At 35.5% G+C, this 12,908-nt stretch overlaps 2 protein-coding genes across 2 annotated transcripts in view; one reads left to right on the forward strand and one right to left on the reverse strand.

Moving 5' to 3' along the window:
* The window catches only part of slc25a35 (solute carrier family 25 member 35), a 56,070-nt gene extending 50,590 nt beyond the window's left edge, over nt 1-5,480 (reverse strand). The window contains exon 1 of the mRNA XM_041052159.1: nt 5,391-5,480. The gene's annotated coding sequence lies outside the window, so the exon portion shown is untranslated. The remainder of the gene's footprint in view (nt 1-5,390) is intronic.
* A 1,068-nt stretch (nt 5,481-6,548) lies between these two features.
* Nucleotides 6,549-10,074, forward strand: grk1b (G protein-coupled receptor kinase 1 b). Its single transcript, XM_041051464.1, has 7 exons — nt 6,549-7,247; nt 8,079-8,206; nt 8,527-8,684; nt 8,903-8,986; nt 9,091-9,215; nt 9,351-9,552; nt 9,791-10,074. The coding sequence occupies exons 1-7, from the start codon at nt 6,549-6,551 to the stop codon at nt 10,072-10,074; spliced, it is 1,680 nt and encodes a 559-aa protein (XP_040907398.1).
* The last annotated feature ends 2,834 nt before the right edge of the window (nt 10,075-12,908 follow it).

Consider the following 12,908-nt stretch of genomic DNA (forward strand, 5'->3'; position numbering starts at 1 on the left):
CCATACTATACTATGACGTTTTTTATGACATTTTGAGGTCCAAAAAAATTTTGACTTTTTTTGGCCGATTTTGACGCCTTACTATAGTATGATGTTTTTTATGACATTTTGAGGTCAAAAAATTTTTTGACTTTTTTTGGCCGAAAAAAACGCCATACTATACTATGACGTTTTTTATGACATTTTGAGGTCCAAAAAAATTTTGACTTTTTTTGGCCGAAAAAAAACGCCATACTATACTATGACGTTTTTTATGACATTTTGAGGTCCAAAAAAATTTTGACTTTTTTTGGCCGATTTTGACGCCTTACTGTACTATGACGTTTTTTATGACATTTTGAGGTCAAAAAAATTTTGGACTTTTTTTGGCCGAAAAAAACGCCATACTATACTATGACGTTTTTTATGACATTTTGAGGTCAAAAAATTTTTTGACTTTTTTTGGCCGAAAAAAACGCCATACTATACTATGACGTTTTTTATGACATTTTGAGGTCCAAAAAATTTTTTGACTTTTTTTGGCCGAAAAAAACGGCATACTATACTATGACGTTTTTTATGACATTTTGAGGTCCAAAAAAATTTTGACTTTTTTTGGCCGATTTTGACGCCTTACTATACTATGACGTTTTTTATGACATTTTGAGGTCCGAAAAAATTTTGACTTTTTTTGGCCGATTTTGACGCCTTACTATACTATGACGTTTTTTATGACATTTTGAGGTCAAAAATTTTTTTGACTTTTTTTGGCCGAAAAACACGCCATACTATACTATGACGTTTTTTATGACATTTTGAGGTCCAAAAAAATTTTGACTTTTTTTGGCCGATTTTGACGCCTTACTATACTATGACGTTTTTTATGACATTTTGAGGTCAAAAAAATTTTGACTTTTTTTGGCCGAAAAAAACGCCATACTATACTATGACGTTTTTTATGACATTTTGAGGTCAAAAAATTTTTTGACTTTTTTTGGCCGAAAAAAACGCCATACTATACTATGACGTTTTTTATGACATTTTGAGGTCAAAAAATGTTTTGACTTTTGGCCGAAAAAAACGCCATACTATACTATGACGTTTTTTATGACATTTTGAGGTCAAAAAAATTTTGATTTTTTTGGCCGATTTTGACGCCTTACTATACTATGACGTTTTTTATGACATTTTGAGGTCCAAAAAAATTTTGACTTTTTTTGGCCGAAAAAAACGCCATACTATACTATGACGTTTTTTATGACATTTTGAGGTCAAAAATTTTTTTGACTTTTTTTGGCCGAAAAAAACGCCATACTATACTATGACGTTTTTTATGACATTTTGAGGTCCAAAAAAATTTGGACTTTTTTTGGCCGAAAAAAACGCCATACTATACTATGACGTTTTTTATGACATTTTGAGGTCCAAAAAAATTTTGACTTTTTTTGGCCGATTTTGACGCCTTACTATACTATGACGTTTTTTATGACATTTTGAGGTCAAAAAATTTTTTGACTTTTTTTGGCCGATTTTGACGCCTTACTATACTATGACGTTTTTTATGACATTTTGAGGTCCAAAAAAATTTTGACTTTTTTTGGCCGAAAAAAACGCCATACTATACTATGACGTTTTTTATGACATTTTGAGGTCAAAAAAATTTTTGACTTTTTTTGGCCGAAAAAAACGCCATACTATACTATGACGTTTTTTATGACATTTTGAGGTCAAAAAATTTCTTGACTTTTTTTGGCTGAAAAAGACGCCATACTATACTATGACGTTTTTTATGACATTTTGAGGTCCAAAAAAATTTTGACTTTTTTTGGCCGATTTTGACGCCATACTATACTATGACGTTTTTTATGACATTTTGAGGTCAAAAATTTTTTTGACTTTTTTTGGCCGAAAAACACGCCATACTATACTATGACGTTTTTTATGACATTTTGAGGTCCAAAAAAATTTTGACTTTTTTTGGCCGAAAAAAACGCCATACTATACTATGACGTTTTTTATGACATTTTGAGGTCCAAAAAAATTTTGACTTTTTTTGGCCGATTTTGACGCGTTACTATACTATGACGTTTTTTTATGACATTTTGAGGTCCAAAAAAATTTTGGACTTTTTTTGGCCGAAAAAAACGCCATACTATACTATGACGTTTTTTATGACATTTTGAGGTCAAAAAATTTTTTGACTTTTTTTGGCCGAAAAAAACGCCATACTATACTATGACGTTTTTTATGACATTTTGAGGTCCAAAAAAATTGGACATTTTTTTGGCCGATTTTTTTTGGCCGATTTTGACGCCTTACTATACTATGACGTTTTTTATGACATTTTGAGGTCAAAAAAATTTTTGACTTTTTTTGGCCGAAAAAAACGCCATACTATACTATGACGTTTTTTATGACATTTTGAGGTCCAAAAAAATTTTGATTTTTTTGGCCGATTTTGACGCCTTACTATACTATGACGTTTTTTATGACATTTTGAGGTCCAAAAAAACTTGGACTTTTTTTGGCCGAAAAAAACGCCATACTATACTATGACGTTTTTTATGACATTTTGAGGTCAAAACATTTTTTGACTTTTTTTGGCCGAAAAAAACGGCATACTATACTATGACGTTTTTTATGACATTTTGAGGTCAAAAAATTTTTTGACTTTTTTTGGCCGAAAAAAACGGCATACTATACTATGACATTTTTTATGACATTTTGAGGTCAAAAATTTTTTTGACTTTTTTTGGCCGAAAAAAACGCCATACTATACTATGACGTTTTTTATGACATTTTGAGGTCAAAAAAATTTTGGACTTTTTTTGGCCGAAAAAAACGCCATACTATACTATGACGTTTTTTATGACATTTTGAGGTCCAAAAAATTTTTTGACTTTTTTTGGCCGAAAAAAACGCCATACTATACTATGACGTTTTTTATGACATTTTGAGGTCCAAAAAAATTTTGATTTTTTTGGCCGATTTTGACGCCTTACTATACTATGACGTTTTTTATGACATTTTGAGGTCCAAAAAAATTTGGACTTTTTTTGGCCGAAAAAAACGCCATACTATACTATGACGTTTTTTATGACATTTTGAGGTCAAAACATTTTTTGACTTTTTTTGGCCGAAAAAAACGGCATACTATACTATGACGTTTTTTATGACATTTTGAGGTCAAAAATTTTTTTGACTTTTTTTGGCCGAAAAAAACGGCATACTATACTATGACATTTTTTATGACATTTTGAGGTCAAAAATTTTTTTGACTTTTTTTGGCCGAAAAAAACGCCATACTATACTATGACGTTTTTTATGACATTTTGAGGTCCAAAAAAATTTTGACTTTTTTTGGCCGATTTTGATGCCTTACTATACTATGACGTTTTTTATGACATTTTGAGGTCCAAAAAAATTTTGACTTTTTTTGGCCGAAAAAAACGCCATACTATACTATGATGTTTTTTATGACATTTTGAGGTCAAAAAATTTTTTTACTTTTTTTGGCCGAAAAAAAAACGCCATACTATACTATGACGTTTTTTATGACATTTTGAGGTAAAAAAAAATGTTGACTTTTTTTGGCCGATTTTGACGCCTTACTATACTATGACGTTTTTTATGACATTTTGAGGTCCAAAAAATTTTTGACTTTTTTTGGCCGAAAAAAATGCCATACTATACTATGACGTTTTTTATGACATTTTGAGGTCAAAAAAATTTTTGACTTTTTTTGGCCGAAAAAAACGCCATACTATACTATGACGTTTTTTATGACATTTTGAGGTCAAAAAATTTCTTGACTTTTTTTGGCTGAAAAAAACGCCATACTATACTATGACGTTTTTTATGACATTTTGAGGTCCAAAAAAATTTTGACTTTTTTTGGCCGATTTTGACGCCTTACTATACTATGACGTTTTTTATGACATTTTGAGGTCAAAAATTTTTTTGACTTTTTTTGTCCGATTTTGACGCCTTACTATACTATGACGTTTTTTATGACATTTTGAGGTCAAAAATTTTTTTGACTTTTTTTGGCCGATTTTGATGCCTTACTATACTATGACGTTTTTTATGACATTTTGAGGTCAAAAAAATTTTGGACTTTTTTTATGATATTTTGAGGTCCAAAAAAATTTTGACTTTTTTTGGCCGATTTTGACGCCTTACTATACTATGATGTTTTTTATGACATTTTGAGATCAAAAAAAATTTTGACTTTTTTTGGCCGATTTTGACGCCTTACTATACTATGACGTTTTTTATGACATTTTGAGGTCAACAAATTTTTTGACTTTTTTTGGCTGATTTTTACGCCTTACTATACTATGACGTTTTTTTATGACATTTTGAGGTCACTGACCACTGACCATAACCAGTGCCTTTTGCTTTTTGAAGTTATGTAAAGGTAAAGCAAAACCTATATTTCAACATCTCTTCTTAAATATTGTATTATCAACATATCTAGGTAGAATGAGATATGGCATTCATGGAAATGCTGTTGTAATGTAGGAAAGAAAACTTTACTTTGAATAATGTAAATGAAAACTCACCAAAATTTGCACACTCATCAGGTCTAGCGAAAATTTTTGTGGTCATTGTAAACGGGGGGGGGGCTAAATGGTTCTGCAGCGCCCCTTTTAAAATTTCAAAACCCCCCTCCCATTGGGCTTAGTTTGTCATAGGTGCACGAAAATTGGTACATTCATTGATCATACTAAGACGCACCAAAAGGTCTCGGTACACACATTGATCATACCGAGATGCACCAAAAAGTTGGCGATTTGGGTGAATTACACCACTGGTATGCGGACAAACTCGTGCTAGGGATTTCGCCCGATCAACTTCATATTTGGTGGACCTCACCTCAAGACCATGGTGATCAAAAGTTACTCAAGGATTTTCTCTAAGTTACAGGGCGTGGCCTCTGTGGCTCGCCAAAGTTTGGTGGCGTTTTGTGAATTTGCCATAAAATTTTGAATGCATCTCACGTCCACTTACTTTATCCAAACATCTTCAAACTTAATGAGTGTTCCACCTGTTTGAACACATTTAAATGTAAATCTCTGATATCAACAGTCAGTGTTAATTGGATTATGAAGTTCAGGAAAGCACCTATGCAGTCAACAGTATCACTTTCAGTACTATATGTTCCAGGTCAAGACAGAGCAGCTTATACACATGAAATACACACCCAGAACGATTTAACACACTTTACATCCTGTCCCATTTTGATGAATGGAGATATGTTTTTTGACACATTCTGGAATCTGCACAAGATACATACAGTATGATATGATATGATATGGAGATGTTCTAGTAGAGAAAATAAAGTTTATTTGCAGAGGTTAGCTTTTTTTTTAAAAAAAAAACAAAAAAACAATGTAATTCTTCCATACCTTGGCTTCAGTCCTTCAGGATTAATAAGCACAAGATTCTTTCTATAAGTGACTTTTTTCACCAGTGTTCAGCAACATGAAATGAAATCCAACATGAAAGTTGCAGAGAATTTCTCAGACTGTATGTTTTCATTGTGTCTACACTATATTTCAGAATGGGAAGTGAACCACTTGTAGTTTGCTAACATCAGGGAGGTAATCTGCTGAATGGGAGAGACAGAGAGGAACCAGGCTGGGGAAGTGAGAAGACCTTGGAAAGACCAGTTTCAGTTAATTCTCTCCTTCCTGGACTTGCAGCTCCCCAGAATCTCTTACTTCACAGGAGTGTGTGTACATGCAAGTGCATGCAAGCTAAAGTTCATGCCTTGGTCGTAGCATGTGAAACAAAAAGCCCCCTTCAGTGAGAGACAGTTACTTTTGTCTTTTGAACAGTAGGGTGCAGCACATCACAACATTATTGTCTATCTAGCATCTGGAAAAAGTTATTCTGCAACCATTATCACTCTCTCAATCAGTAAGTACACAGAGACATGCTCTGTACACACCAGAGGCAAATTAATATACTGGCAAAATACATGAGAAAACAAAATGACCCATGGAATCCATCCAATATTGATTTCTGGTGACTTAATCTAATGACTTAATAATGATCACAAGAGAAAAAAAATAATCAGCATCAGCCTCTCTCATTCCATGGTATTTTGTACAAAGAATAATCTAATGTGTTTTAATGATTATATAAGGTTTTAACTGTGAGAGACAGTGAAAGAAAAATCTGACAGATTTTATCAAAATGCACCCAAAAAAGATTTTTTGTATTAAAAATGACAACACTATCCCACTGGTCATAACAACAAAAGAGGCTCCTTAAAAAATCCATTAAGAATTTTATCAGTTCATCAGAACAAAAACCAATACATAGACTGAACAGTGAATGTTATGCGGGTTTGTGTCCTGATGTTTTGCAGTTGATTAAGCAGATTTGTGGCCCATTTAATATTGAAATGGAAATTGGAAGTAGTAAATATGACGACATACTATGGTTACAATATAATCATATACATATATACACATATAATCAACTGCAGAGTGCAAAATTTTTCTCTCACTCTCATTGATTTTCTCAGTTTTGTGTGTGCCACAGATAAAGTTGAAGCCATGGACATTGGTGGTTTGGAGACGGTGGTGGCAAACTCTGCCTATGTGTCTGCCCGTGGCAGTGTGGACGGAGCTGCAGCAGCCGCCATGCGTGACAAGAAGATCCGTGCCAGGCTGAAACTCCCACACATCAGAGATTGCGAGCACATGAAGGCAACTGTAGACACAAGCTTTGATAGCATGTGTGTCAAACAACCCATCGGCAAGCGCCTGTTCCAACAGTTTCTGGAGAGCGACGCAACCCATAAGAACGCTGGAGAGCTGTGGAAAGACATCCAAGACTACAACATATGTCAAGAGAAGGACAGGGTGCAGAAGGCCCAGAAAATAGTCAATAAGTACTGTGAGTCAGCTTCAAAGAATTTTTGCAGCTTCCTGGAAGAGAAGGCCGTTACTTGGGTTAAGGAAAACTTCAAGAACGTCCGTAGTGACGTGTTTAAAGAGAGTGAGCAGCAGCTACTCAAACACCTGGAGAAGGAGGCCATTAATGGCTTCAAGAACAGCATGTACTTCCTGCGTTATGTTCAGTTCAAATGGTTGGAGAGCCAGCCTGTTGATGAAGAGTGGTTCATGGACTTCAGGGTCTTGGGTAAAGGGGGTTTTGGGGAAGTGTATGCTTGCCAGGCAAAGGCAACAGGCAAAATGTATGCCAACAAGAAGCTGGAGAAAAAGAGGTTGAAGAAACGCAAAGGCTACGAGGTAAAGTACTGACATAGTGTCTAATGTCCCACCTGTGGCCATTCATAGTGTTAAACAAAAGAAAGTGAGCTCATTCTACCTGCAACTTCATAATGACTCGGAGCAGGAAATAAGGGAAAAACTGTGAGAAAATATGCCCCACTGACTGCAGAGATTTAATTTTTAGCACAATGGCTTGATGCAAAGAGGCTTGTGAAAAAGACCTCAGAACTAGGCAATACAGTAGTTCAGTACACTAGTGAACTGAAACCCACTGTTTTTAAAAGCATCAGTGGATAGTAAACTTTTAATTTTGTTGACTGGCATTGGAGAAGCACTGCAACATAGCATCAATTTCATTGTTGAGGTATAAAAACTAGTAAAGCCTCATGGGCCTTGCCTCAAGAACAATTAAAAACTAAAGAGTCACTGGCAGTAACCTTTCCCAGCCAGATTCGTAGGATCCATCTATGTAGTTATATGCAGAATTATTTAAGATTTTGCACCTTCAAGTAGAGGGGAAGAACTCATCTGCTGAAATCACCTGCTGAGGTGTCTTACAGGAAGGAAATCCTGCAGACTGAGGCTCCTTGATGAAGCCATGCCAGAAAGCCAGCATTCAAAATGCCAGGCCCTTAGAACTGTACACCCAAGCTCCAATTTTGCCCAAAGGCAACCAAATGAAGTGCTGCTGTGCCTTTTCTACCTTGACATGCCAAAATGTCTGATGTGAAAAAGGGCTAGATATATCCAAAATACCAGTGTGGCTGGACAACACAGCTTTTATTTCGGACATCATACATCCCTGGTCTTTGTTGGACTAATCATGTTTTGATGATTACTTCTGTTTAGGGAGCAATTGTGGAGAAGCGCATCCTTGCGAAAGTTCACAGTCGCTTCATCGTGACACTGGCCTACGCTTTCCAGACCAAGACAGACCTCTGCCTAGTTATGACCATCATGAATGGCGGAGACCTCAGGTGCTCTGTTTAAACACCACATACACAATCACAGTGATATTCTGTAGACTGACCTAAACACTATGCCTTTAAAACACATGCTGCATACTGGTTTCTGTGGTTAACAGCATGGGAATAGAGTTGCAGCTTTCTCATCTCCACCAATCAGCCTAGGGTAGATAAACCTCACAGCTTATATAAAGACTAGACTCTCAGGTGAGTCATAAGTGAACTTATAGCAACTTGATGAGTCTTGAGCAGCTTCTCTTGCCTCCTCTATCTTTCTTGATTTCACAGAGGCTTCAGAAAGTACAATAACACTCTCCTCCCCACTCTCACAGGTTTCACATGTATAATGTGGATGAAAAAAATCCTGGTTTCGATGAGAAGAGAGCACGTTTCTATACAGCTCAGATCGTCTGTGGACTGGAGCACCTTCATCAGCACAGGATCATCTACAGAGACCTGAAACCAGAGAATGTCCTGCTGGATGATGCAGGTGAGCCATCTCCTGTCCTGCATTTTATGTATCAGCATGGACATATTATAGCCCCAAGTCACTGTCTCTGCCCCAAGCCATCACTATTTGTCCTCAACCATTTTGCACTCATGTTAGCCTGTAACTAAGTTAGCTTAGAGCAAACAGCTTTGTTCATAATAGTCAGTAGTCTATCATTACCCATATGCCACTGTTGTAACCAAAGCCTTGCCACTTAGGACACGTCCGCCTGTCAGATTTGGGCCTGGCTGTTGAACTTCCACCAGGGCAAGACAAAACTAAAGGATACGCTGGAACTCCAGGTAAGTGAACAAATCCAATATTTAGTACAGAGGAAATGCCAGGTCAGTGTCATTGTGAAAAAAAAAGATCTGCACCACCATGTTGATCATGTGTTTGAATATAGGCTTCATGGCTCCAGAGCTGCTCCAGAAGAAGGAGTATGACTACACAGTGGACTATTTTACTCTGGGAGTCACCCTGTATGAGATGATTGCTGCCAAAGGACCCTTTAGAGTGCGAGGAGAGAAGGTACTAAACACATAGAACAGAATCAGATGACATTCATGGGTAAAATATATGCAATTCTCCTCTTTACTGCAGGTCATTGCCAATTTCCAATTTTCTGTCACAAAAATCATATTTACAAACTGTATCTTTCCACAGGTTGAGAATGACGAGGTGACTCGCAGAATCCTTAACGATCCAGTTTCGTATACACCTAACTTCAGCAAAGAGTGCAAGGATATCTGTGAAGGCTTGATGGAGAAGGACCCAGAGAAACGTCTCGGGTTCAAAAATAACGATTGCACAGAGCTCAAGAATCAGCCCTTCTTCAAAGAGATTAACTGGGGCCGTCTGGAAGCAGGTGGGCGACGCCTACAAAACCATCCATAAGCAAAAATGTATTAATGTAAACACATGCCTCTTATTATTGAGTTCATCTGTCAAGTCCCACTGGTTGAGCCAGACAAAAGAGGGAATTCCAAGCCCCAAAAAAGACTCCAGATATGGATGGGACAAAAAGGGGGCAAAATGCAAAAATAAAAAATATTCCCTATACACCACATTCTAATTTCTATCTCTCCTCTGTGTTTCATCTAAAGGCATTCTACCTCCACCATTTGTCCCTGATCCTAAGATGGTCTATGCTAAAGATATTGACGATGTGGGCGCCTTCAGCACAATCAAAGGTGTGGTCCTGGACAACAAGGACACTGAATTTTACAATGACTTCGCCTCTGGCAACATCCCAATACCCTGGCAGGAGGAAATGATTGAGACAGGTGTGTTTGGAGAGCTGAATGTCTGGGGAGAGGGTGGCAAGCTGCCCAATGACCTCGACCCAAACTACGTGGAAGCCAAAGGCGGGGGATGTGTGCTGCTTTGAGTTAGAGCAACAGGTGACAAGACAGCTGAGGGAAGAACATGTACTGAAATTAGACAAATTTAGTATGTGCTGATTTGATGGCACTGACTCCTGATCTGTATTATATAATTATATAATTTTATGTACAATTAGTCACTAATTGATAAATAACACCATACATATGTATATACACACAGTGTTACTGTAAAAGTGGCAGGATAATGAAATAGTACAGTTTAAATACAGTATTATGTGACACTGTAAATATAGATTATAGTTTCAGAAATAATGACTGCTGTAATCTCAAAGTATATTTTATTATATTTGTTGAGTAATTGCAGACATATTGAATAAGAAATATTTTGTATAGAAACCTCATGCAATATTTATTTAACATAAATTATTTTGACCTATGTAAAGCCATTGTATTGTCACTGTAATGTTAAGTAATTACTTAGTTTCTTTATTGCCTATACGACAAATAATCTTTAAGTTATTATTATGGCAAACATTGTAGACAGACGAGTTAAAAGCAATTAATAAAATCTTGCGAAGCATGATGTGCATTTGAATTGTCCCTGTTTGTATTGAGTTTTACATATTTTCTTGTATCCAGCTCTTAAAAAACAGGTACTGATCTAAATTAGACCTATTTATCTGTTTACATCAATTATTAATCTATAACTTGCTTTGATAAGAGTCAAACAAGAACATGATGCGGTGAAGTTTCCAAAAAAGGAAGTACATGGAAAACTGTTAATGATGTCCAGCCAATGACTACCTACTTCTTTTTTTTCCCTTTCTTTCCTTTTTGTTAAAACAAAATCCTCTATTTCACAGGTTATTTTCTTAGAATCAGATTTTCTGATTCATTTATCAGTTTAATCCAGTATAAGACAATGATAGTGGACTTTCTATCACATTCAGTGTGACGCATGAACACCTGACATCTCTGTAAATATTAACTGCAATTAATCTAAAAAACTATTCAAGTAAATGTAATTTTCTCCTTAAAATATTATTATAAAAAAATAAACAAGTATATTTTTATATGTATAAAAAAATGTAGGCACTGGTCGTAGGCCACAGTACTTTTTAAAGTAAAAGTTGTGAAATTTTTACATTGTTTAAAGATGAAGAAAGATTGCTTAAACATGAAAATGTGTCAAATGTCAGTGCTTATCAAACCTGAAAATGACAACAAGGATCTTACACATATCTAGTGGCTTAATCATTGTATTTTGTGCAATCGTTTTATTGTTTCTAAATCTCTTTATTAGTATATGAGTTTTCTGCAAACAACGCTTAGGTTAAAATGCTTTTCATGAAATGAGATTTCCCCGAATGCCACTACAGATACATGAAACTGTCATCTCATGAAAACCATAAACAATCCCACTGGTCGTCTGTGCAAACAACTTATCACGGCCCAGTGCTATGTTTTATTGTTAAGTGACATCTAGCTGTTGTGTGACACATCATCAGTCCTTTCAGCAAGTCTGCCAGAATGATATGTTAACATTCAAGTAACAATATCCTTTATTGGTCATAGTAAATATGGCAGGCAAAAGGAATAGAAAGAGAAAAGAGGAAGTCAGCTGACGTTGTTATGTAGTGACACTAACCAAACCTTTATCATAGCACTGTCACATCATAAAAGGGTTAGCCATTTATTTTTCAACAATGATTATTAACAGTTTAACTTTGGCATTTCTCCTGCCGCCAGTAGGGGCGCTAATTATGGAAACGCTCCTGTGGATCGTTTTAGAGGATAGGCTGGAGGCTGGAGGACATGTTGAGGTACACCTTCAATTTTATAAAAGAGGGGGCAACTCGAGTGGAACATCTGTGAAATTTAGTGAGATTTAAAAAGTACACTAAAAATGACTTTCTGTGTATCAATTAAGACTCTTCACTATGGCACTGGGTTTGAATTTGTTACTATTAACAATTTTTTTTTCTGTATTTTGTGAATTTGAGACCATAACTTTTGCATAAACTAGACTACAAATCCAACAATGATAATACAACATTTTTCTTTATAATATCACATATAAAACTGACTAGATGGTCAGTACATTAGAGTAATGTAGATGTTGGACATCTATCATCACATTCCTATTGTCTGTGACATCAAACGTTAACCTATAGATGTGAGGACAGCAACTTTTTTCAATGGAGAAACTGGATTAAAATCCAAACTAATTTTGACCTCATGTTTTACTCTGTAGTAACATGAGAGTTAGAGAATTGCTTTGAAATGTCTAAGCAGAGCCAAATAGCCAGCGTTTGGTTTTTGATGGAGAATTTACATAACAATATATTTTTGAAAATAAAACGTTTTTAACAAGACTAACATCTACTAACGTCTATATCTTATATATATATATATATATATATATATATATATATATATATATATATATATATATATATATATATATATATATATATATATAGACTAACGTCTATAGCCTTGCTAGCAGCTCTCTGAGGCCAATGTTGGCACAGTAACATGTTCATAATGCTAACTTGTGGACGTTTGGCAGGTATGATATTTACCATCGTTGTTTGCATGTTAAAAAGCTAAAATATTTGCTGACTAGCACTAAACCCAAGGTACAACTGAGGCTGATGATTTTGCAGGTATTTGATCATAAAGCCAGACATGGATATCTCTGTGAAATTTAATGACAAACCATCCAATAGCTGTTGCAAGCAAGAGCACCATAGCCATTGGGATTCATCCTCAGAGGACCATGAATGTCTGTACAAAATTTCATAGGAAACCCATTAATCGTTTTTGATATATTTCACAGACAGACCAACACTGTCATCCACAGAAACAATGCCGC

Source organism: Toxotes jaculatrix, chromosome 12, assembly GCF_017976425.1.
Source record: "Toxotes jaculatrix isolate fToxJac2 chromosome 12, fToxJac2.pri, whole genome shotgun sequence".
Classification (NCBI taxonomy): Eukaryota; Metazoa; Chordata; class Actinopteri; family Toxotidae; genus Toxotes; species Toxotes jaculatrix.